The following is a 27362-nucleotide window of genomic DNA, read 5'->3' as shown; positions in this document are numbered from 1 at the left end:
CATAAAATAAACACTAAAGCATTTTCTCATAGAGTTGTCTCAAAACACCAGTGTACTGCGTAGAATGTTTGTTCATTACACTGAAATGATTACACTACAATTCACTTTGCAGTCACTCATTCAACTGCATCTGATAATCCACTTAACAACATGAAATACCCTCATTAGACTAAGGCAGCAAGCATGGGTTTTATATACTGAGCAGAGTTCATTGAAACCGAGCAGCTTCCACACTAGATCCAGTGCACTGTAAAAGGGCTGCGTGCTGGCACACTGCTAAATTTAGCAAACAAAGGAGCAGCAGGCAGCTGCAGAGGACAATGGGGAAACATTTGCGTTGGACAATACAGCCACGTGGGTTCAGAGCGCTCTCTGAGATACACACACTCACACAGAGCGAGACAGAATGAGAGAGAGAAAGAGTACAACATGATACAGAGACCCCATGCATAAAACGTTTTATGTAAAAAGAAACATGGAATACTAATAGGGCTCAGAGCGCAGGCTTAACGCTGCAGGCCTGTGGCCCAGCGCTGGCTAAGCTGCACTTTCCAAATCTGCAGCAGCAACAAGTCCTGCATCAGCTCATCCTCACAACTCTAAATCTTTTGAAAGGTTTAAAGTTGACTCGATTAAAGCTGACGTAGTTTCTGACAGTGTTCACATTTTTCACATAATTCACAAGCTTACAATAAACATAAAAAAAAATTATTAAGCACCATTGTGATATATTTTCAGGATGAAAGGATAGCATAACTAATATATATATATATATATATATATATATATATATATATATATATATATATATATATATATATATATATATATATATATATATATATATATATATATATATATATAACTGCCCTGTCCCTGTTGTAGAAAAGCTTACTTTAGCATGATCAAATCACTGAGGCCTTTAAAAAACAGGTGCATTTATACTGACACATCTGGACACTATTAACTAATTTAGTGACTTCTGAAGGCAATTGATGGTACTGGATTTTTTAGGGGGTTCAGAGTAAAGGGGGCAGAATAATTTTGCATTTCCCACTTTTCAGAGTTTTTTTTTTTTTTTTATGTTAAAAAAACATGTACAATTTTCGTTCACAATTTATGTGCTACTTTGTGTTCAAGTTTGTGGTTGTAAGGTGACAAAATTTGAACGGTTTTAAGGGGTATGAATACAAACCACTGCAAGTCAAAGAAAATGTAAGAAATTGGGTTTTTATGTGAGGATGTGCTTGTACTGGTTTTAGTAATTTATCATACTAAAATTAATCCTAATAGCAATTTAAAATACTAACGCTCTGCGGTCATGGTCGATCCTGTTGATCTTTCCCCCGATGAAGACACGGATCTTGCAGTCCTTCCACTTCTTCTTGTTGGCGATTAAGTACGGGATGAGCAGAGTGAGGCCTGTTTTAGACAAAAAAAAAAGGAAAGCTTAAATGACAGCAAAGGCCTAGATATAATATAATATATATTTTTTACTTTTATTTTCTGCCCAATTATTAAGGGCATGTCACTAAACGTCTTCAGCTACAATAATTCTTCAGAAAACTGTAACACACCTCCGTCATCAAACAGCCACCAGACATCCACTGTGCCTTTGCCTTGCTTCTTCTGGAACTGCTGACTGGCCTCCAACAGCTTCTGATCGGCCACATTGAGGGGCATTGTCGGGCTGGTTTTATCTAAGAACGCGCACACACACACACTTTAGGAAAGCACTTCATCATCAGTGAAAAAGCTTTGCTGCAGAGTGGTGCGTATCAAATAGAGGAAAAAATTCAAAAGGGGTTTATCTTGAAGCTCCAGTCACAGAACTATAAAGTCTCTGAAGAGCACTTTGAATGTAAGCCAAGCCACTCACCTCCTAGCAAAAGAAATAAAGCAGCCCCTTACCAAATTAACATTATAAACTTCCATTTAGCAGCAGTTAGGAGTTACACCACACCACACTGAAAGCATTACTACTGCAGAGCATTGGATTAATTAATTCATTTATTTACTTATTTAAATACTTTTCATTAGAAGCAAATTGAGCAACTAGACACAAAAGGAGTCCAGGAGAGAAAGGAGAAAGAAAGACCCGTTATCAGAGTGCAAACAACGCACTCACGCACACACACGCCCACACAACTAGACTGAGGGAGACAGATTCCCCCACTATGATGGATCACCACACAGGTAGGCCTGAAGCTACAGGAAGCCATGAGGTTTAGAAGAAAGCAAGCAGAAAATCACGACATGAAAACTGAAGAAAGAGAATAGTTATTTTTAAAAGATGACAGTCGACTGCGCAAAGGGAATACCAATAGCTATAAAAAGGTAGAGAGAAAAAGAGAGAGAAGGAGAGAACAAAAAAAACACAAGATAAACTGCCTGCCTTTTTTTAACAGGGGCTGTGTAGGAGCTTTTCCGTCATCCTCGTCATCTGGATGAAGTTCAAAAGAAAAAAACGTAGAAAAGGAGAGGGGAGAAAACAGAGGAGGGTTAATGCCCACTGCTGTCGTGATGGGAAACACATGCGTCAACAGTGAGGTACAATGAGTGGTCTGTTCTGGTAACATTGCATTAAAAGCGATTTCAAATGAAACAAACTGTTCTGTAGAGGGGGAAAAAAAACGCATGCTCAACTCCAGTCTGATCAAGTCTCTTGGGGGAACATGATCTTTTGGTTCAAAACAACATGATCTGATCTCACCCATACAACCAGAGGGTGAGACATCAGAGCATCAGAGCACACAGATGGTGAAAATCAGACCATAAGAAATAACATACCACACTAACCTCTCCCAAAAGACCCCAATATTAAAAGGTATCAAGGAATCAATCAGATAACCATTACTAGGGCTCCTTTACTGCAATTCAGAATTATGGAGAGTCAGGTCCAACAGTATTCAGATAATCACAATATATATGTTTAGTCGCTGTTTGCCACTACAACCAACTTAAAATAAAGCAAACAATCAATGCATTGTTGAAGCTTATAATTTCAGCTTTAATTAGGCATTAAGCGATTTGGAACACAGTCCAATTATTTTCACAGGCTCAAAAAATTAACAACTATAAATATAAATCAAATTATAAGGATAAGTCAATATCCAATTACTTTGGAAGTTTGCTTAACCTTCTATGACGTAGTGTTCCCTCAGGTAACAAATTACTTTTTTGGTTATTGCACCATCCCTTTAATTTTCTTCTTTTTTTTTAATGTCACCATCATATTTCAATCCAATAAAATTAGGGGGGTAGAAGTTGATGCTAGCTAATAAAGCAGTGGTGATTATTTCCCTCCACAAATAAAAAACTCATGCCATAGAGGGTTTAAAAAATATTCTAATTCTTAAACAGCAAATGCAATATTGCAATATTTGTTGTCAGAAATCTTCGAATATTAACTGCTTTCTAGTGAATGTATTGATTAACATGCATGTGAATGTAAGGCAGTGATATTTATATTTTGAATAGACATTTTCAGACATCAAGAGAGTATTAATGAGCCTTTATACTGTTAAGGTATTTTATAACTGCGATTCTCCATAATTAATAAAACACTTCTAACCAAAACTTTGAAGCTGACAGCAAACTAAATATACACGTTAAGCTTTAACACAAACGTGACGCTGTTTCTGAGGAAATAATAAAGGGCTCAGTATTAGTGCTGCTTAGCTCAAAGAGTATTAAAGTCAATGACATTAATCTTCAATTTTCTCTCCACACATTCACACACACACACACACACCTCAAACATTTATCCCAACCTCAAGATGCCAAGCTGGTCTGAAATGTAGACCAATTTCATGTTTGGTTTATTATAAAGGTCTGATTAACCTGTGAGAACTGACTCTTGCTTCTCTTTACTCAGTTGTGGAGGAGGGGGAGTCTTTTCCAGCTTCCTGGAGTCAAAGCCCTCTCATGACGTGTCTTGTAAATATTCTGTTCTGTTCCCAGCTTAACTGTTTCCCGTTTGTGGGAATAATGTTCCAGTTTGTTTGTCACCAATCTGTGGGGGGTAGACATCGCTATAGCCCTTTATAATCACAAGCGAGGACATCTGGAATATGGGTTTTAGTGTGATGAGAAGTGTGCAAGTGAATGAAGGAGGACAGGGTCCCAGTGGGACAGTCAAGATCACAGAGACACATCACAACACTTCCTGTGTGTGTAGTTTAAGGCACATTCTACTGATGAGTGGAGTTTTACAATGTCCTCAGGGGGGGAAAAAAACTTGTCTGTAACCCTTTTTCTAGTGAACCTTTTTTGAGACAGTTTTCTTAGTCTTTTCCAAAAAGAGCTGAACAATAAAAATGTGCTCACCTTTCTGGACAGCTGGACTGTTCTGAACACTTGTGGCTTTGGACGAGAGCTTGGAGGAGTCCCCGTCTGAATCTTTGCTCAAATCAATAGACACCACAACATCCTTCATGCCTGAAGTATCATCTTTGGGGACACAGAAATGATCGAGTTAGGCATGCTTTTGTGTTAAAGCAGTAATGTTAAAGCAATTTCAAATGGAATTCAGGATAAACAAGGTTTCCTGTTTAGGCTAAGCAACTGCATTACAAGGACAATTTCTTTTACCTAAACATAGTCGTGTACTGTGCCTTCAAAAGGTCAAACCCTTAATTCCTACCACTTTAAGCCTGAATGGCACGCACAGTTTACGAACTGCCTCCTTTTTAAGCACAAGGTGTACTCTGTTAGCTGCAAGAGCATATTCAATGGACAATTGTAAGGATCAGCCTCAATAAAAATAGACAAGCAAATAGTATGTTTATAGTGATGAGAGGGCAAAAGCAAACATCAATCCATTAGCTGAAAAAAAATCTTTCATATTTAGAGCGCTCAACCTTGCAGCTTGAGTCAGCGTGAGTCAATCGCTTAACTCTAGCACTATAGCACTAACATTATAACATGTGATAAACTCTGCTTTGCACCTTGGCCTTGAATGTGGGAAATGTCAAGCCCTTCTCTCAGTCGGAGAATGACAGCACCATACTGGAAGTCAAAGGCATCGCTGAAACATACAAACACACACAAATAAACAGCAGTAAGTATCTTGTGAGAGGATGTTGGGTATCAAACAGATTGAACCGTGACATGTTTACATTAGAGCAGTACATTCCCACCAGGTCTAAATGATTACCGTAAATACTTGGGCTGCACACACAAACAAACAGCTTGAGCACATGTTACATTGATGGAGGGGACATGACTTACACATGGCTGAGAGACAGAATGGAGACCTACAGCACTTGGTGAAACATGTACACCGGGTACACCGATGTACATCGTATTTGGCCGGTGTGGCTGCAGATTTTTAAACATTCTAAACAACCAACAGCACACCTGATACCACTTGTCTTACGGGCTTATGCTGGGGACAGGTTTGACCGCTTGTCTGATGCTGTTCTAGTGATCCAAGTAGTAGGGTCATCAGTAGGTCAGGTGAACTGTATCACTCCTTAAAGCAGTATGTAGTATATTTATAGTTTATTTGAAGTAGACTAAAAATGTTTTACTACCATAACAGAAAATATATTTAGACATTAGAGGAGGTATCACTTAATTTCTCACTCTACAACACTACATCTTGATCAGTTTATCAGCTCCAACTTCACTCATCACAAAAAAAAAAATAGTTAGCTCTATGATTACAGACTGTAGTACAGATGAGCTTCTGTCTCTGACTTTATTACATCTACCAGGTGGAGCAGCTGAAGGTAGGAGTGTCTAATAGAGTGGACAGTGAGTAGACACTGTTTAAAAACTCCAGCAGCATTGCTGTGTCTGATCCACTCGTAACACCAGCAAAACACACACCAACACATATGCCACCACTATGTCAGTACAGTCACTGCAGTGCTGAGAATGACCCACCACTCAGATAATACCTGCTATGTGTTCAGACAACTGAGGAACAGGAAAAAAGGGGGTAAACAAAGTATGCAGAAAAACAAAACAGTCTGTAATTATAGCACTAAGTGTTCCTATACGTTAATAGAGCTGATAAAATGGATAATAAAATACGATCCATGCTCTCAGTGAAACACTTAACAAATATATTTTTAAACCACACATACTATTCTTGAAGGACATCATTAAACATCTGACTGCACAACCTTCATGCTGCACATATTACTACCAAAACTGGCTTGTAAAAGCTATTTTAATACAGTAACACAAAACATGCAATTATTTTGTTTTTTTCTTCCCATGATCCAAAGCAGATAACCTGACTTACTGTATCAAGTTGATGTAGGTTTCAGTCTCCTTCATATCGCTGTTCATCCAGTCGTTTTTAAAGCCAAGCACCAGTGTGTTGGGCTTCAGTCTCCCGAGGCCAGAAGCCTAACAGACATACAGTCATATTAGCTCAGAGATTAAACACCATGAAGCCTGAACAGATATGCTCACCCAGGGCCAGTGAGCTTTGACTTGTTCATTTGTAAAGCATGTTTTACAATGTTTTACATGTTTTACGCACACACACTCACTTGAAGAAGGTACTGGGTGCCCTGGCGGAGGTCCTCAGCAACCACAGGAGTGTAAAATGCTTTGGAGTTGTTGTTGAGTAGCCAGCGCTGATAGCGCACCATGTCGCTGTTTAGCTCCTTAAAGTTTGGCCGGCGAGAGCTCTGATGACCGCATGAAAAAGACGTATTAAAAAAAACAACACAGAACACTGTTCTCTGCAGCAGAACTATTCATGTGCCATTTGCCTTTTAGCGTTAATCAACTAAGCATAACCAGTAGTCATTTTCATATCCACAAAAGTACATTTATGATGCCTGATCACTTATGAGTCTTCCATCATCCATAATGAAGGACTGGGCAAGAGAACCACACTACGCCAGGAAAAAGGTAATTTTCTCCAGTTTTTGGGTTAGTAATGGAACATGCGGTGGAAGCCAGCGGAAGGTTATGGTGTTCCTTTGGGTCCAGTTGTGGGAACTTGATGGAACTTGGACACAGACAATGTGCTTTTGATTACTGCGGTTTGCAGTGCCTGGCAAGGGAACTGCTGTAAAGTGCTTTTCACGTCTAAAGTATTACATCACTGTCATCCCCAAAACTGCTATAATGGATAAGAAACTTTATTGCTCCAGGTAAAGACATTTTAAATGTACTAATAATCCCCAAAACAATAAGCTGCTGTGTTGAAAAGTTAAATGTACATACAACATAAAGGAATACATTTTTTTTTTTATAGGAAATGTTTTCTTATTCAACTTTTGGGTGGGATATACCCTACTGAACAGCACTAACGAGTCTGATCGCGTGTATCATGTATATGTATTCTTTTTCAGAAAGAAATTCGTCCACAAAGAGACTATATACACTTGCTATATAGTGTACTATGCAAGTCACAAAACTATATTAGAAGCTAAATCTGAACAGAAAACGTTTTATAGAATATGTACTAGGGGTGTGACGAGATACTAATATCACGAGACGAGACACGATACTGGGTTCACGAGAACGAGACGAGATTTAAAAATAAAATTTTAAAGAAAACGTCAAGAATTAAAAATGGCTTGAAAACTAGAGTTTTATTTGACAAAATCATATAACGTAAACTTAACAGACTGGTTTCTCTCACACATTGATTTTATAAGAAATAGAAATATGAAAATAAATCTTTTCTAGGTCTTATATAGTGCAAACCACAACCAGTCATAATAAGCCTATGGTTTGTGTTTTTTTTTCTCCTAAATCTCTTGTAATTTAACTATGCATAACCATAACCAGTCATATTAAGACTATGCTTGAATGGAAACAGAGACAGAACATTTTTTTTTAAATACAGTACAGAGCTCAGGGATTAGCACAACTATGAAACAGTCACGTGTAGGATTTATTGTGTCTTGTTGGTCACTCTGTTACCATTTATTGTTTCCACTGGAGCCAAAATGCAACCAGACATACAACTTAAAAAGTAGTAGAAGCATCTTCTATGAAAATGCCCGAATTTTCCTCTTCTGCTGAGAGCTGCTCTCACTGCTTAGCCACCACACTCGCTGCTATTGCTACTTTGTTGCTTGATTCCTCTTAAAAAGTCCACGCTAAACTGTTTTTTTTCCCCCGCGAGACAGGTTTAAGCTTGACGAGAACTATCGTCACGTTTTAAACGTAGCACGAGATCTCGTCACACCCCTAATATTTACATTTATTCAGATGTCAAACTGGAATTTTTGTGACATCTACACACAGATGTTTTATGACTTATGTAGTTCACTATATGGGGAGTAAAAGAAACTTTGCAGCGTTTTTTTAAATAAACTTTGTTTTCTTTTTTCAAATCTCCACTTTGAGAGTATTTTTTTAAAAATATCCACATTCACTGATCAAAAAGAGCATGTTCATGTGGACTGGAGGCAAAAACACAGATTAAATAAATTGTCAAGTTGAAAAACTTTGGATGTGTGATTGGTGCCATATTTGCATAAACAGCTTATATAAGCCATCTTATATGTTCTCTATCCATTTCCAGCTCATTAATATGGTCATTTGTAGCAACTGCCGTACGTTTAGACAAGCTTACAGAAATTTGGCAAACCCTTTTGAAGAAATCAAGAAATTGTAGCAAACATCAATAAGTTGCTACAGTTTTAAAGAGGATTTGCCAGCACTCTGAAAAGCTTGTCTTTCCTCTCAACAGTTGTAACAAAAGACTGTATTTGTGTGGTGAAGGATAGCTTATTTGGCAAGCACCACTTAGACTGAAAAAAGCGAGAGAGAGAGAGAGAGAGAGAGAGACTAAGCTAAATTTCCCACCCAAAATGCAGGCAAGCAGTGCTCTATTGAACTCTCACGTTAGCCTAGAGCTAAAACACAATGGACCTTCAGATGACTGTGGCATTATCAGTAACAGACATCCTTGCAGTAGCCCTAAAACAAATCTTTAATACAGCAGACACTTGAAACAGGTTCTTTATTTGTCATATTCTGAAAAGATTTGAAGTCAGTGAAGACAAAAATAAATGAATAAAAGAATAAAACAACTTACAATGCGCACATGGCCACAGACCATTAGGCCAACATTCTTAGTAAAGGCATGGACCAGATTGAGGAGAGCCGGCCGAGAGTTGGGTGCTCCAGTCATCACCAAACACTGTGGCCTGTAGGAAGGAAACATTTGGTAACTCCGGTAAGTCTTTGATGTTAGAGACTATATTTTTCATTGTACAACCCAAGCACTGTATTTCTACTATAGCTACTATAGATATATTACACATATACCTTATATTATCATAACAAAAAGCTTCCATGACGTCCAATTAGACAGTTTTACCTTCACATGACTTTGAAAGATCATCACTTTGGTCAGTAACAGAACACGAGAGATTCAGATTAGTGCACTTCAAAGCAAATATGCTAGGAAAAAGGGATTATGCTAGGCAAAGGGTACTAACTCATTTGATTATCAAAGTATTAATCAGACACTCCCTAATCCCCTATGGGCTTATTTCCATGGGAACCTCTTAAGAAACTGAACTCTGGTTAGAGTTTCCTCCGTTTTAACTCCTTCAGACCATGCTAGCTGAACATTGGTGTTAATAGGATTAGACATTATTCTAGAGTTCTTCTTATTATATATTTTTCTCTCTAGTCTTTTAAGTTTAATTTTTTTATACTAGCATCACATGCACAGTTTTGAATGCAGCTCTTGGCACATAATTAAATTACTGTGGCAGTCAAATTTGTGTTTTACTGCCAGATTGGTGTAAATGTGATCCTAAAAGTCTAAGGACACTCAAGGGAAAATATGGGCATATACTGACATATAAAAGTTCCAACTCTGGCTCCAAGTTTCAAATTGTACACAAACTGAATACATCAAATAATTACTCAAATCTTACCGCAAAAAATGAGAAAATAAATCAATTGAAAAGGAAAAGAAGAAAGAAAAAAATTGGCAGGGTTACAGTGGCAAGTGCTTTAAAAACTTATACTGAGCCTAATCTTTATCTAAAGCCAGCATGTTTTGTGTCATAGTCCTCAGGGTCACTCAAGAACAGATAAAAACACTAACTGAGTTAGTAAGATTCTCTAGGTCTTATTGTCCCAGGTGCATAGTCTTATGTAACTCTCTCATGGGGATGTTCTGCTAAACAAAATATCTACAGCCTACAACTGCAAAGCTAGGTTTTTGACTACAGCACAAAGCCTTTTATATACTGTATTATACATTTCATTATTGTTCATTATAAAAAAACACTATTCACCACTTTACAGGAGCATAAAGTATAAGATAATGTTCTAGTCTTTCAATTTCAATGATACTTTAATTACTAATACTTCGATATAACACCGTAATCTGTATGAAGATGTGTTGACTGTGCTGGCATTCAGCCAGATGTTTTTTCCTAATGACATTTTCTTTATGATCCCCCTTCTCTCGTTGACTGATTTAGTGTCATCATCTTGCCACCTGTCCGAATACCGGAGGAGAGGAAAGAAGCGGTTTAAAATCATCCTCAATGCAGCTTCCAGTGGAAGATACACCAAAGTATCCTACCCAGGAAGTCTTTTAGGGATTTTGCTGTGATATCACTGTGGCCACGCCCACAGAGCACACAAGCACTTGTTTTTATGAATCAATTGATTTATACATTTAGTTATTGAACTTTGTAATAATACACTGGGTAGAAATAATAAAACGTATAAAATCCAGAAACTTACACAACAGTAGAACCTATATAAATCACTTCTTACATGCAAAGAACACACAAAGCTTGCCTTTCAGAAATGCATTTTCTCTGCAAGAAGCATTTAAACATTAAAAATTTTAACACAATTAAAAGGATCTCTGCTTGCAGCAGCTGTTGTTGGGTGGCTAGTATGAGCGCGAATTGAAAGCAAGTGCTGTGATTGGCTCAGTACATCAGTAGTCAATATCCTATTAAAATTGATCAGCTGTTCCATTTCCCAAATTACTGATCATTCTCTCCACTCTTTCTGCTCCTCTTCTCCGTTCCTCCACTTTTTCCAGGGTAGGAGGAAAGTATCAAAAGTAGGAAAGGAGAAGGAGCAAAAGATTCGGAACACAGACATAGCTTTAACTCAAATATGGTGGACAACACATGGAACACATTTTGTGGACTGCCATGGCAGTGATCTAGCCTAACAAGGTTCTACCCTCCCCCACAGCTTGTGTCTAAACTTGTTTTACTTTCATCCTTGTTGTGATTTCTGCATACACAGCATACAATAAACTGAGCGGCATATTAATAATACAATTCTTAAATCCATTTAATTTTTTAAAGTGTTAATACTTGTAGGTTTTTAACATTGCAGCATTCTTAAACATGACCTCTAGGTCACCCTATACCTAAAACAAAACCGACAAGATAAGTATCTCTTTACCTAAAGGTTTTCACATGATCTGCAACACCACAGAGCTGCAGGCTGTGGGTCAGGGCCTGGTGATAGGTCAGCGCCTGGGTGGACGAACCCCAGTTCACATCTGCAAAACACAGCATATGTTAGTTAGAACACTTTCATGACAAAGACACCTGTTCTTATTCTCTTATTGGAAAATTCCTGTGGTGGTGGTGCTTGGGGGGTGTTTGAGCCTGTATTCATATAAATGACCTTTACACTGCCACAGACCACACGCACTGACGGCATTCGCACGTGTGCGTGCACGCACCGCATGGGAGTTCTTAGCATCTGTGGCCCCAGCATGCCAGTGACCCAGAGGGCTAGGGATCCTCAGAGTAGCACACAATGTGATCCACATAGTCAGCGAACCTCACACACTTACAAACACATGCACATACACCTTTCTCTTCGCTCATACATCTTTTTATCTGCAAATGTCGGCACAACACAAGTATATTTAACTTTAGAGACACCCTAGACTGTCATCACCACAGAACCACGGCTAACTGCATCAGGGCCTGGCAAGCTCTCAAACATCAAAGCTAATATCAATCCCTGAGGACAATGTGAGACAATCGGTCAAAAACTAAAGTAGAATTGGACCATGCAACATGACAACAACCCAAAATATTCCAGTATATCCACATAGGAATGACTCAAAAGAAGAAGAAAAAAATGGTGAGTTCTGAAATGATCCAGTCAAAGCCTGGATCTTAAGCCCATTGGGAAATACTTAATACTTTCTTCCTGCTGATGTTGAAGGCTGGTAGATACTTACAGGAAACGTCTAATTGAGGTTATTTCAGCTATTTAGGCATAAGGTGTACTAACAATTTTTTTTTTACAAACAAGAAATGCACAGCTTATGACACCCTCTCAATACTGTTAATATGAAGCTCCACTGTCCTTGTGTTTAAATTTGCTCAAAAAAGGTTTTCAAGGGGTGTCCTAATTTTTCCACATGCTGGTCTACAGACTCTTAAAAAAAGTATTCTCCAAAAAGACATAAAATATTTAAGTTTGTTATTTTAAGAAAACACTATCCATGGGAGCTCTGACTGCATCTACAACCAAAAATAGAACTCCCAACTCCACTGCAGTACGTGTGGTGCATATGTGTGTGTGCGTGAGCGAGAGAGCGAGACAGAGAGAAAGTGCAATGGTGCTGCATTGAGATGCAAATCCCCTCCCCTTCACAAGGCCACAGCCATGCATCAGCAGAAAAAAGTGCTAGAAGTATCAATAATGAAGCAAAATCCAGCGCATAAGAAAACAGCGAAGGTCCAGGATCATAATGACCATAAGCCACTGACAAAAATCAGAAACAACAATAGACCTAGTCCTAGGGCTTAGCGCGTCTTCATTATGCATAACTGACCCAATTCAGCAGCAGGAAGGAATCTGAATTAAACAGTGATTAAGGATTGGAAACTGGAAAGGGATAATTTCACAGGGACAAGGAATGATTGTACTGCTAATACATATACAACAATGTTGCATAACCCAAAAATGACTGAACAGGCAAAATAGTCAGTTAAGTTAGAAGTTTTGCATTATGTTATTATCTTATAATTTATATATATATATATATATATATATATATATATATATATATATATATATATATATATATATATATATATATATATATATATATATATACATACATATATATATATATACATACACACACACACATCACATATTGACACTATATATATATAGCTCATGCTTAAACAAGGAGTATAAATAATAGTAACAAAAGGAGTAAATAAAAACAATTCATGTTATTTTAATAAAGACAAAATTCTATTCTGAAATCAGATAAAAACAGGGCAGAAGTTATCTTACCAGGTTTCTTGTAGCTGACATAAATGTAGAGAGACAGCACGATGACATTGGTCAAGAGAGCTGCCCACCAGTTGATAACGAACATGACCACACAACAGAGCACTGCACCAGCAAGAGACACCCACATGTTGTAGTACTTGAAGCTGGGCCTCCATCCTGCACAACACATGAGGTCATTAATATCAACAATACACATTTTAAATGTATACCCATTTTAAGATAAACTACTAAAAAACGTGTGCTGCAGGACTACTACTACTTAAAATTGTTTTATTCTGACTCAAATTATATAGTATTACTACAACTGTATAACGTATTAAAAGTACACTGTGGTCGACATTCACATTTTACATAATAAAAAAATTCAAATCTCTTCTAGTATAGTGTAAACGTTTTCCCACCTGTCAAAAACTAGCTTTTCTTTCAAATAGTTTATCCCTGTGAGAATAGATTTTTGCCAGGACACAGTATTTCATAAAGAATAAGAATATTCAACATATTTTGATATATTTGGATCCTCCATAACATTTCTAGGCAGTCAAATGTGTTGTTAGACTGAGGCAGTTTAATGCAGTAGTGTCACAGTTTACATACGCATGGATACAGATTTGGATTAAAATGAGTTAGCACAAGTTAGGATACATATGAGAGAGGTTACTGTAACTATAGGGCAGTCTTAGACAACTAGTACTAGACTAATGGGATTTTAGTGAGGTCAAGTTAATAAACAGTTGAGCTCAGTTCACAGTGTAAAGCTACAAAGGGATACATGACCTAAAGGGTACATTTTATTGTTTAAAAAAATAAAGGGGCTTTTATAAAGGCCACAACACCAGTAAGAGTTCTTATATAAATGCTGAGCTCGAAAATAAGAAAAAACAAAAAACAAAATGTACCCTTTACGTGCATGAAAATGCGTACATATGAATATTACGGACATCAGCACATTTATGTTGAGGATATCTACCTGATAGTCTTCTAGAGCTTTGGTATTGAAGAAAGAACATACCTCTTTACACAAAGAATAAATTTGTATATAAAACATGCTTTTAAACAAATCATAGCAACAATATATTGATAACATGCAAAACCAAAACAGTTTCCAATTAAAATCCAAAAAAGTTTAATCAAAACAAAATAATCCATAACTATTATTTATTATATTATTATGTTCTGCAAAAATGTCAAATATTTCTCTTTACAAAGTGTATTGTGTGCTTAGTACTATACATACTACGCACATTTTTAATATCTGAGCAAATCATGTTTATATACTACCATGGTTCAAGTTCGTCATTTGGTGCAGTTTCACTGTATTTCATTTGTTTAATGCTAAAATACATTTTTAACAATTGAAGAAATCCAATTACATTAAGCACATATTGACTACAAATGAGAAATCAAAATAATAATTAATAATATGAATACAAATAATCAGACCAATACCAACCAAAGAGCCTTACCTGGAGAGTTGGCTAAGGAGGCATGGAACACAGAAAAATTGATCAAGGCATAGGATGCCAGGAAGAAGTTGGAAATGATTGGAGCAATGGTGTTCAACTCAGCTGAAAAAAAAAGACCACAGGCTTTAGAAGACATGTTTACAATCATGACATCACGACTAGAGAACACAATATGTCAAATATTTACATACCAATGAGGATGAAGGCCAGGCCAATGCCAAAAGTAAGTAAATAGCCACGCAGGGGTTCATTGTTCTTGCCATAGCCCCTTCCAAAGCTGGCAATGCCTGGGTAAATATTATCTTTGCATAAAGCCTGATAAAATAAGACATAAAAAAAGTTTTGTGACAAATTCTAAATATACATCATGCTGTTAAAAATCATACAAAAACTTGACTAAAGTATTCATTTTACAATGTATACTGTGATGTTTTACTAAATTAGATATATCAGCCTTAGCATGTTTACAACTGAATCACGTAAATACTTTTAAAGCACAGAGTACAAAGGGAAAACAGTCACCTGGAACACTTTGGGAGCGCTGACCAGTGAGGCGAGGGCTGAAGACAATGTTGCTGAGAAAATTCCAGCAGTGATGAGGGGACTGAACCCAGACACCACACTCATAATCTGAAAGACCAAAGAAACACTAGGCTTAAATTAAGTTTTAGCATACTTTTTTTTTTTTTTTTTTTAGTGTGAATTGTTCATAAACTTACTTGAAAATTGTTGTGCAGCCCATAAGCACACTGTCCAGATCCACCAGGCTTGCAGGAGGAGAAGTCATAGCCAAAACTACAGGCTGCACCGGTGCAGTTGTTGAGGTCAGCACTTAATGTGCCATTTTGCTCAATACCTGAAGCATCTCTGACAATGCATGCTCCTTAAAACAGATAAAGGAAAAAAAACAAAGATGAGGCAATCATTGCAAATGACAACGCTAACAGATAGGAAAACATGAACATAGATCAACAAAGCTTAGACTGCTTTAAACGCAGTTTACCTGCAGAGACAGCCACACCCATATACACTAAGCCAGTGATAAGAATGGCCAAAAGGGTTCCCTTAGGGATTGCCTTTTGTGGATCCTAAAAAGGAAAACAAAATCAAATAAATACTAAAATGGATACAGATTCTTGTCCAGATTTTTGGTAATACAAAAAACACTAAAAAAAAAAATTTATTTCAAGAGTTTCACACATTTAGTAGGGAAAAAGAAATCTGTAAAATTTTGTCTATTTGTCTATACAGTACTTTACTAAGACTCTGATTTTGAACACATGAATAACAATGCAACCAAATAAATAATGCAACAATTAATTTTTCACAATATATTTTCATTAAAAAATGTATATAGATATTTTTATGTATTATACGATAAGGCACACAATGGCATGTTGTACCTAATTGTTCCTTACAACTCACCGCAAGATCTCCTGAGATGTTGGCACCAGCAAGAATGCCAGTGGCTGCAGGAAAGAAGATGGAAAAGACGGAAAAGAATGTTTCTCCTCTGAAGTCCGGACCTAAATTTTCCATCATGATGCCAGCTGAAAGGTCAAAAGAAAAAGGTTACAAAAATAGAACATCTTTAAAAAGTAAAAATATTTTTTTCTGTATTTATAAAGCTTGTACCATCATAGCCAAAGAATCCATATTTTTCCTTTGACTCCAAGGGAATGAATGTGCCAATGAAGTAATTGAAGATGGCACTGATCAAGATGACCAAAAGGAAGATCTGGGCCTGTAAAAGTAAAACAGAATTTTTCACATCATATTTCTGGTGTATGAATGGTAACCAAGGGAAAAATGGGCGCACGCGCACACATCATAATGAAGGTTCTTACCTTAGCCTCCCACTCCATGCCGGCCACTGAGATCCCAAGCAGGATAAGGACAGTGATTGTTCCTACGATTCTGACATCATTAACTGAATCCAGCATAACAAGATCAGCACCCTAAACACAAAAAAGCAAGCCAACTTGTAAAATGAGTTTATATGAAGACAATGGCACTGTATTAACAGTAGGCAAGAGAATAAGTGGGATTATGCTGCTTACATGAAGAAGTTCAACGACAGTTTCAGCAAAGCCAACAACATACATGGCCACTGCAACTGCATTGGCAAAGGCGAAAATAAGACCAATGGAACCACCAAATTCCGGGCCTAAACTTCGAGATATCAAATAATAGGCCCCGCCTAAAAAGAAGAAAGTAAAAGGTTAGCAAACAAGGCAAACAAATACAAGGTAACACAGAAGTTTTTTTGTTTAATTTTGGGTAAAGTCTGGGCTTGTAACCTTTTGGTGCAGTCCAACTTTAGTCTACCTGAGCAACTATTTAGTGAAATGAAAACATAGAGCCTTGGCACAGACTTGGTAAACAGATTTAGAAATGCTCTATATATGGTCAAATGGGAGACGTGAGAAATAACTGGAATACCAAAAAAGATTAGCCTCTGTGGGATTAACAGCTCAGGGCAACTGTGACTGGCGGCATTATCATCAGCCTTACACATGGCATGTGATCTCAACCAACCCTGATGCTTAGGTGTATGTGCAATCTCACTTTAATTTTGTCAAAAGTATGAAATAATTGGTGTTATCAGACTGTATACAATTTGGAACTATATTTTTAAACAAAGGAAACTCACAAAGCAGAGGCTGGTGCAGTGTATATATATTGTAAGTTTACAAATAAAAAAATAAATAAAATAGAGCTAGTCAGTCAGTTTTGGGGAGTGTATGCTCAGTATAGCTCTCTCTAGACAAAACACCAAGAATGATTGAACTATATGTTTTTATCTCAGCTTGCAAAAGACACTGATCCTGTGCATACATGACCTTACCCACATATGCAATGTTAAGTTAGCAGAATGTGAAGCTGCTGGAGAAACCTCAGAAAATATCCACACCAGGATATTATTACAGTTCCACGCTGAAGGAAAACTTTGAAAGAAAAAACAGAATCTTTGTTTTCCTCTTTCCTCAGGTCCTGGGACTTGTAGGGAGAGTCCAATATCCATTTCAGAGTTCTACAGCAACTGTGTACTTCTCAGTCACTTGAGACTAAACTGGTGGGTTTTAGTAACACACTATTGAATTTTCCCACATGCTGTGACAACTGAGAACAATGTGCTGAATGCTTCTCTATTTCTCAAAGTGAATAACAGCACAGTACAATGTGGTGTCCGCAGATAAGACACTTTTCAGGACTGTGAGGAGAGGCAAGGTGAAAATAATTATAGCTGCAGTAACCTGCAGTGCATGCCAGACAAGCTGACTGAAGGACGAAATCTGAGCAGACTGTAGCTAAAGAACAAATTTACTCTAAAGGACGCGAGACCTGACAGAGCAAGACAAAACTGCCCTTAATGAGCTCATAATTAAACGCTGCTCATTGTGAAAATCATTAACAGTTTTTTTCTGGGGTGCTCAATAAGGACAAACAATGTGACGTGAATGCTGTTTGATATGCCAATATCGTAGTGAAATATTATACAATAATCACAGCTCTTACAATGTGTTTATTGTGAATACATGTATTTTAATAACAATAAAATTACAATTTATCTTACAGCTTTCTTACTGATGTGTCCAAACATGGACTAAAAAGACTATGAAGTTAAAGCTGTATCAGAACGGAGCAGTACAGTGTAGTACCTGATTGCCACTGTGGAATAATAAATGTACACAGATATTCACTTTGTCTACACCCTTCTTTTCATCTACAGATTGATCTCTGCGCCTGCTGTAAGTGTGTGTGTGTGTGTGTGTGTCTGAACCCTAAATGCTAAAACAGAGATGAGTTTCATCTCCGAGATGAATAGACAGTTGCATAGTCAGGTGTGTTATAGATCTCTGTGCCCTTCTAATGACCTCAACACAAGCACAGTGTTGACCAGCCTCAGCCATGTTCTGATATATGCTCTCAAATTTCACCAGACTGCATGGCTTAAACAGAACATCCTCTTCTCCTACTAAAGACACTAACTAAACAAGCACCACTTTATATGCTTCCTTACCAAAATATTCTCATCATATTAACACATTTTTAAAACTCCCCCTTTCCTGTTAGCTTCCTGTTCGTGTCTGCCAACAAAAGAGGCAGTGTAATTTGTCTAGAGGTTTATGGCCTGGCTCATAAAGTGATCTCCAGCATGATGCCATTGAAAGAGACATCAGCTACAAGGATAATATTTTATTAATTTGGCACATTACCTACGTAGCCCGCTCCTGCGGTTCATGCAATATCCTGACCAAGCTAGGAGATTAAAATATGGAGGTGATGATTCATTAGATAAGAGTAATGGTTATGAATAGGGCTGGCCCGAATAGCGTTTTTTGAGCTCCGGATATTCGGCACTGATTCGAAGCAAATATTCGAATATTCGTTTTTAAAAAAAGAGGTAAAAAAAAATAAAATAAAAAAAGCAAATCACGGCCCCTTTAATCCACTGAAAAATTTTCAATTTGCTCTGACCGACGAGACATATTCACCCCGGATTTTTGGTGTTTTTATCCCCCATATTTTTGTGTTTTTCTGTATTTTTTCTGTGTTTTTAGCCCAGATTTCTTTGTGTTTTCATCCCGGAATTTCTGCTGCCCCACACGCGGCTTATCCGCTGCGTAAGCAGGCTAGGAGGCTGCTGCACGGTTTCTCCGCTGCGCAAGCCAGCCCAGTAAATTGCTGTTTGTGTTTTCACACTTAGGCTATTTGCTTAAAAAAACAAACAAAAAAAACGTTTGTTCAGGAAGTATTTTATATTCTTAAACATTGTTAATTATATTAGAGGACAGTCATTGTAAACTGTACTTGGTCTATTTCGGTTAAAGGATTGTGCAGGGCATATTACTGATTTTGTATTTTTGCACTTGGGCTATAAGCTCAATATTAAATATTTCGTTTGTTTAGAAATTATTTTATATTTTTAAACCATGTTAAATTATATTAGAGTAGAGGAAAGTCATTGTTAATGACGTTATTGTACTTGGTCTATTTCGGTTTAAGGATTGTGCAGGGCATAGCCGTATTACTGATTTTGTATTTTTGCACTTGGGCTATAAGCTCAATATTAAATATTTCGTTTGCTTAGAAATTATTTTATATTTTTAAACCATTTTAAATTATATTAGATAAGAGGAAATTCGTTCAGACATCATTTTTGTAGGCCAGGCTTTTGTAACCGATTTAGCCCCTACTGTTGCCACATTACCCCTTACGTTTTATTATATAAATCAGTTTCGAAGAGCCTGCATTTTTTTTTATCATGTATAATAGAGGTCTGCGCGAGACTGATTTTTAAACCCACTCTTCCACGCTCCCGCGTTTCTGTCTCGTTACCGCTCCGCAAAAAAATTGCTTCTTTTAATCCCGCGCCCGCCCGCCACATACACATTTCTGCCGCTCCCGCCCCACGTTCCTAATATAAATTAAATAAACTACATTTAATGCTTCAAATTTACTTATATATTTATTAAAACAGCAGCGCTGAAAAGTGCGGTCCCGTTCCTTACCCCAGTCCAAACACCATCGGTGTGTGCGTGTGTGTGTCGGTCCATCCTGCGCGTTGAGAGTTTTCTTTAGGTTTTTTTATTTTTTTTACAATTATTACAGTTTTCTTAACTATTTATTAATTTGCTCCCGCATCGTCTGGATTAAACTCCCGCTCCAGCCAATAACAGTTCAGTTCTGTCCCGCTCGCAAGATATTCTGTCGGGACCCGCGAAAACAGAAGTGGTTAGAGTGAGGTGGAACTCTGGAAAGGAGAAAAAAAACGAATATCCGAATACCAAAATTAAAAACCGAATACCTACTCAACGAACGAATATCCGAATACCCGAATATTCGGGTCCAGCCCTAGTTATGAAGCAGGTAAAATAATTAGAGATTACATAAAAAAGACACAGCATGAGAGATCTGTATAGGTGGTACATTTTCTGCACTACACTTCCGTTGTGCAAAATCTTTTTATTCTAAAAAAAAATAATTTTCAGGAACACTATAATAAAAAAGTTCCTGTACATAATAACTATTTAATGTAATAGAAAGAGCCCAGCCTTTTCCTTTCCCAATAAACTACTCTACTCACCCACTCACTCACCCACATTTAACTACATAAAATTATAAAAGATCCTACACCTACCAATTACTGTGCTGTGCCAGTTTATGTTCCAATCTACAATATACTGATTTAGCTTACAAAGTCTGAGTAAAATCAGCAGCTCTGTAAATATGTAGACAGTAGGAAACTGAGAGAAAATTCCCCCAGACAGATATTAAGCCTAGTCTTAGACTACACAGCATTTTAAATGAAGATGAATGGAAAATATAGCCTACGAACAACTAGGTTTAATTCCCGTCTAGAATACTCACTTTACTTAAGAAAATAAATGTGTCAGGTGGGGTTTTTCACTGCCCAAATATTTATATGCTTCTGTTCTTTATGTTGGAAGGGATGTTGCGCAACAATATGGTGTAAACAGTTAAAAAAAGAAAAAAAAAAACAGTTTAATCTTGCTTTGCTTGAACTATTGCCTACACTACCCCCACAATTTCCAGTGCTACTGTTCTGTTCTGTCTGTACCTGCACGCTTTCAGAGAATACATAAATATAGACGAAACAAACACAGAGTATGGACAAAAGGCTGTTTCCACATGTATCGCGCTGTGATATTTTTAAATGTTACAATACACAACACTGTGTTTATGTAGCTTGAAGTGTCTCAAGAAGAATACGTCTCTGGCCAAGGAGAAAAGAAGAGCTGAATAACCAGCCCATCATTCAAATGTTATCAAACAGCTTGACTTTGACAGACTGTCTTGCCGACACCAAAGATCCTCAGGATACAAAAGGCCACTTTCACAATCACAATCGCTTACTTGTGTCATACTAACTGAAATCTCTGGGTCACCCTGAAAATCTCATGTTCATTGCTGTCAGACTACCACAGTGCTTTGCAGCGTGCTTTTCGAGCTTACACACCTCCTCGTACAAAGCCGTTGGTTGCTATCGCAGAGGTCGAACAGCCAGTGATGGTGGTCACAACAGTTGCCATGGCAACAATAATGCAGGAATACACTGTGAAAACATAAATAAATACCACATATACACATGTATGTTAGATAAATGGACACTGATTGAAAATGTTACATTTAGGCTGCTGATATATAGAATGAACTTTGAACAGAACACAATTTAATGTCTATATCAAGTTTTGGTCCCACTTATCAGTTCCTTTGCAAAAACAGATGTGAAGCGCTGTTCTTTAAATATAGACCTCTGTTTTTGCAAATTAACTGTTTATATAATACAAAAACTTATGCTCCTTTCAGTCTTATAAAGTACTTAACACGTTTTAGTCTCTTCACCATCGCCTTCTAATGGGACACTTCCAAAATGTCACCTGCTGCTTGCAGCCCTTCAAAGAAAATGTAGCACTTCTAAGAATTCACACTTTCTTCTGGGTCAACAGTTGTAATGGAGGTGGAAAATGAGCTTGGGGCTGACAGTTGACTGCAGGTGGCACCTCACAGTAACATTTAGCACCTGGATGGTGAATGGCAGTGGGGTGATGGGAGGCCTTGGAGGTTGTGTGAATTAAGATTCTAATTCACATGAACTGCTAAAAGTGTTCCAGATTCAAACCTACCAACTCCAGCCTGGCCCACGATCCATGTCATGCGGATGAAGAGCATCACACCCCAAATGTTCAACATGCAGCGGACCTGTACAGAGGAAGGATGGCAATTAGGCTTTATGCAGACAGGAGGGAAAGGTTCCCAACCAAAGCACTTTTCCCATACCTGGCCTTGGATCAGAGATTTTACGTAGTGGACGTCCAAGGTTAGGGGCAGGACTTCTAAACTATCTGTAATCTAAACTCTGTGTGTAAACTACTGTATGACCTCCACCTGAAACCAAGACTTGAAAAGCACAGACTAAATTCCTGCCATGGTTTGAAAAACACTTTGGGTGACACTGAAATGCAAGATATAACTGAACAACATCAAACGCTGTGATGTAATTTACTTGGAAATCTGTGTTTGTATGAACATATTGACATTAACACTTGTGGCATGAGTCACAGGACAAAAAAAAATCTTTTGTGTGTTTAGGATTTTCCTTTACCTGGATCTGGATTTTGTTTGTCAAAATGTTAAAGAGTGTGAGTAGGTGGAAATGAGGACAATGTTAAGAACAGGAGGAAGTATGGCTTGCAGATGTCATAATAAAGAAAGAGTGACAAGATCCAGACATCATCCTTGCACTGTGACTGCTACAGCTCTGAAGACATAATGCAAATCATCCATCACATAGAAAGGTCAAGCTTTAGCTGAAATCACAGTCTGCTCTCTCTCACACAAACACAAAGTCTTTTTAGGTAAGAGTTCATTAAAATGTTCTGTACAGACAGCAGCCTGCTGAAAGTAGCATGTCCAAAATACTACACTACAGAAATGTACCATAAGCTCTCTACTAGAAACAAGTGGGCCTAATGAGCAGTGCAATTCCCACCAGGGGCCAAAAATCCTGAGTAGAGTGTGACTCGCACTCATTCATATCTCTCGCTTTGTTTGGATGACACACTTCTACTGTCTGTGGTTCAGCTAATTGCAGGAGAGAGAGAAGGAGAGAGAGAAGGAGAGAGAGAGAGAGAGAGAGAGAGAGAGAGAGAGAGAGAGAGAGAGAGAGAGAGAGAGAGAGAGAGAGAGAGATGAACATTCAGAACATCTAGCTGACCATTGTTAAGGTCAATATATTTTTTTATCAGTCAATTAGAACTTTTCTACCACTATGAGGGCTGTTTATGCTTGATGGTTAGAAGCTTTGTTAGTATAAGCAATTTTCTTTTACATTACAGTGTTTTTTTCTAAGCCTTCTTTCTACATATGCATACACTTACCAGCACTCCTTTGACCCATCCAAACTTAACAACTCCTTTGGGCTCAGCTGCCTCTTTGGCTGCAGCCTCCTCAGCAGGGGTAAGCTCATCACCATTGGCAAATCCATCTTCAAAAGGCTCCTGTAAAAACAGATTGGTAGTCCTATTAACATACTATAAAACATAACAAAAGTACCAAGTGTAGAATCATCAACTACCTAGAAGGCGTGTATAATATAGACATAAGAAAATTAAGGTTTGATAACTCACAATATATCTGCTTAATTAATTAATAGTAAACACATTAAATTAAGCCCCAAAAAAGTCATTTTTACCTCATCTTTTTTTCTCAGTTTTTTGGCACTTTGCTTGGCTGCATTTGACTACATTTTTCTATTTTCTTTTATTTTTTCATGCACCCCTTTTTATTAAGCATCAGAAATGACAAATTACCAATGACAAAAGGTGGGAGAAAACAAAAATGTCTTTCAAAAATGTCAACAAAAATAAAAATACAATACTGTATAATAAATAATCAATGTGAAGAAAGGTGATAAGTAGAACATTTTGTATATCCAATCATGTTTTAAATCTTCCTAACTATTGCGAATAAAAAGCTGTCAGATATGATCTTTATTGCCATATTTAGCTCCACCACTCAAAGCCTCATTAACTCATTATTTGAAAGACAACTATCAAAAAAAATGGCATCTCCCTACTGGGCAAAAGGGAATATTAAAATCAGGAGACAGAACCACATTTAAAATGGAAGCTTTTCCAGGTTTAGTCTAAAGCCTTCTAGTAAAAGAATTCCCACAGAGCAATTAAGGATACAGCAGGACGAGGCTTAATTTGCACCCGGGAAAATATGGCTGTTGGATTGACAGCAGTTGTTTTATCATTTCTCATTAAGTAACATGGTTATTCAGTTCTAAAATCTTCTAATGACAGAGTTTCCGTTCCTCCCCTTGTTTCCCTCCACTACTCCCTCCATCCCTCCCCCTCTTTCTTTGTCAAAGTCACTCAAATATAGACACAGGCAGGGTTATCCGCCCTTGTATCTGTGGAAGGTCAAACACAGGAAGACTCCCTCCTGTGTAGGGACAATGCTGTGACGTAGGCAGCGGCGTCTCAAGTCTCTCTGGACCACCGCCGTGGGTATACAAGTGCTGATGGCCCAGGAACCACCCTAAAGCTGTCCCTCCTAGCAACACCATAAAGAGGAAGTGTGTTTTACAACCAGACACTACAACTTCTTCCTTGTTTCTCAGACTTATAAAAGTCTGGAGTAAAAATGCAAATCTGTGCATCCTAAACTCACCAAGTTTGTGTGTGAGAGGAGCCGGCCCTACAGGCCCGAACATGCAGAACATGCAGACCTACATATTCCTGATTAACAATGATCCATGTGGAAAAAGTGGCTGACCGCTCAATGCAAACGTGCAACAATGAGCTCGAGGGTGTATTGACATTTTTGCAGAGGTTCAATACCAGTGTGTGGTACAGAGGGCACAAGCTGAGAGATACAGCTGAAGCTCTGTTTCAGAGAGATTAAGATAACAATCTTCCCAGAATTAAACCATCGCAACAGCCTGTCTTCTCCCTCCACACATACACATTTACTAAATACTGGCATACCAACTAGAAGCGATCTTCAGTAGAGTGCCCAGACCATTACTAAGTGATGACACATGGCATTTATTGAACATAGAAATGACCTTGGAAGGCATTGATTTGGCCCAGAATTCTGGGCTGTGCTGCATTCCTAAACAAAATGTAGGGAATTATTGGAATTTATTGAAAATAAAGGATGTCACACTTTTGTTTAATGAATCACTTGTTGAGTGTGTTGAATAAATAGTCTCTTGCGGACAAATAACGAATTTTATTCAACATTGGTCGATCAGAAATATTTAACATTAAGGTCACAAGGTTATCTTACTTAAAAACTGATGACAGATTTTTATTTGTAGATGTGCAGTATATTTTTTTCATTTAATCCAAACCTGTAAACCAACAATTTTAATTATTTTTTTTTTGAATAGCAAGAAGCTCCCTTGACCCTTAGAAGCAATTTTAATACTAAACATGGGACAAAAAAAAACTCTCCATATAAGTTCAGGAAAAGTGGAAAATATGAAAATCACTTTAACATAGAAGGGCTGTTGATCAATAAAACAAAAACAAAAAAAAGAAAGAAAAAAAAGAAAGAAAAAAAAAAACAAATTTTAATTCTTAATATTAAGATTACTGCAATGGGATTTTATTCATTTTTAAATGTGTTTGTTTAATTGTGTTTTGTTTAACCCTTAAATCATCTTGTCCCTACTGAACCTGCTTAATTTCAAAAAGTCAAAATCGCTGGATGCTAAATATAAAAGAAAAAAAAGGAAGATTTCCCTCTAGGGGCCCAAGCTCACTTGCACTAGTGATACACTTACAGAATGATAGAGGCCATCCAAAGTTAATATAATCATTTAATCAATTTAATATAATAAAACTTCCCAAGCCTGGAATACTCTCGGCCCAGCAAATTTACTTGCTCACGTTTTCCCCTCACCTTATTCAAATAAGAGTGTATTACAAAAGTGGAGTCACAGTATATTAACACACATGCACAGTCCCAATCAGGAAGCAGTCACAGATTGAATTTACATTGTAGTTCATTTGGAGTCAATTATGCAACAAAGTGATGTCCTGTTAATCATGCTACATGTAAAAGCAAAGGCAGCATTACTTAGGCCAGTAACGATCACATTGCATGTGAACCGTGCCAGAGTCCAAGTAGTGGTAGTGTGACTAAACCCTAACACACAGCAGGACATCAGTCTTTAACATTTATTTTCTCATATTGATCTCACTCTAAGCTATGTTCAGTTCAATTGACCTTATATTGCCAACCAAAGATCAATCCAAACTGTGTTCCTCTTTAACCGAATTGCCTTAGGTTATTCATTTTTATGCCGTGCAAACAGAGCCATTATTCTTGCATGATATGCATTGCAATCATTTGCATGCTTAACTTTGTGACAGCAAAGCATCAGGACACAACCAACACACTAGTAAAGCTATAAATCATGTCAAAGGTACGTTGGAACAAAATCAACAGCTTAAAACAAACAAAATGTTTTTGGGATAGAGGTGAATTTGATTAATTCACAAATATGCCTCAATTCTCCATTTATGGCTCTAGTGCAAATTCACAGATTTAATCTTTTCTGGGTAATTTGTTTTCTGTCTTGGCAATGTATCCTCAGTTAACACATAACCTACATACACCCATTAGACACTAAGCTGTAGTGGAAACATGAAAAGGACTTTTAGACATGCTAGAATCTACATCTGTTTTCAGTGCAGGAATACATCCAGCAGCATCAGGGATTGGATGGGATGCCTCATAGGGCCCTATGAAATATGTAATGCAGAGGAGATGGACAGAATCACAAGGCATACAAATATATTTTATTTATTAAAAGACACTACTATATATTAGGCTGGCATGCTCCTGTATTTATTCGCACACGTAAAGTTTTGTGTTTGATAATTTGTGATCCATCCAGATTCATCAGATTGCTGTGTAACTGGAATAATAATAAATAATATAAACAACTACAAATGCACTAAATATTCAGCAAATTTAGCTTGAAATGGCAAAAAAAGCACTTTATGTTCAGCCAAATAATTGAAAATATTCATATTAAGTTATATTTGTTGCCATGTCTGCTTGGGATGTTTAAACATAATAATTAACCACTAAACATTT

The 27362-nt window shown here is 37.4% G+C and overlaps 1 protein-coding gene across 3 annotated transcripts in view; it reads right to left on the bottom strand.

Moving 5' to 3' along the window:
* The window catches only part of slc12a2 (solute carrier family 12 member 2), a 56150-nt gene that overhangs the window by 9969 nt on the left and 18819 nt on the right, over positions 1-27362 (bottom strand). For 2 of the 3 annotated variants that reach the window (XR_007427422.1, XM_007252440.4), the window contains exons 2-23: positions 23621-23740; positions 22367-22442; positions 21700-21795; positions 16775-16914; positions 16562-16672; positions 16350-16458; positions 16140-16264; positions 15718-15802; positions 15434-15597; positions 15237-15344; positions 14906-15029; positions 14715-14816; positions 13252-13407; positions 11383-11482; positions 9023-9134; positions 6510-6650; positions 6257-6363; positions 4950-5029; positions 4330-4452; positions 2396-2443; positions 1578-1700; positions 1311-1422 (exon numbers count right to left, since the gene is read on the bottom strand). Coding sequence is in view for 2 of the 3 variants with exons in the window: in XM_007252440.4 (XP_007252502.3) it covers positions 1311-1422; positions 1578-1700; positions 2396-2443; positions 4330-4452; positions 4950-5029; positions 6257-6363; positions 6510-6650; positions 9023-9134; positions 11383-11482; positions 13252-13407; positions 14715-14816; positions 14906-15029; positions 15237-15344; positions 15434-15597; positions 15718-15802; positions 16140-16264; positions 16350-16458; positions 16562-16672; positions 16775-16914; positions 21700-21795; positions 22367-22442; positions 23621-23740 (2462 nt within the window). In the remaining variant the exon portion in view is untranslated. The remainder of the gene's footprint in view (positions 1-1310; positions 1423-1577; positions 1701-2395; positions 2444-4329; positions 4453-4949; positions 5030-6256; positions 6364-6509; positions 6651-9022; positions 9135-11382; positions 11483-13251; positions 13408-14714; positions 14817-14905; positions 15030-15236; positions 15345-15433; positions 15598-15717; positions 15803-16139; positions 16265-16349; positions 16459-16561; positions 16673-16774; positions 16915-21699; positions 21796-22366; positions 22443-23620; positions 23741-27362) is intronic. The other variant, XM_007252441.4, reaches the window with a different exon arrangement.

This window comes from Astyanax mexicanus, chromosome 20 (assembly GCF_023375975.1).
Source record: "Astyanax mexicanus isolate ESR-SI-001 chromosome 20, AstMex3_surface, whole genome shotgun sequence".
Classification (NCBI taxonomy): Eukaryota; Metazoa; Chordata; class Actinopteri; order Characiformes; family Acestrorhamphidae; genus Astyanax; species Astyanax mexicanus.
This window is presented reverse-complemented; position numbering and strand designations above follow the sequence as displayed.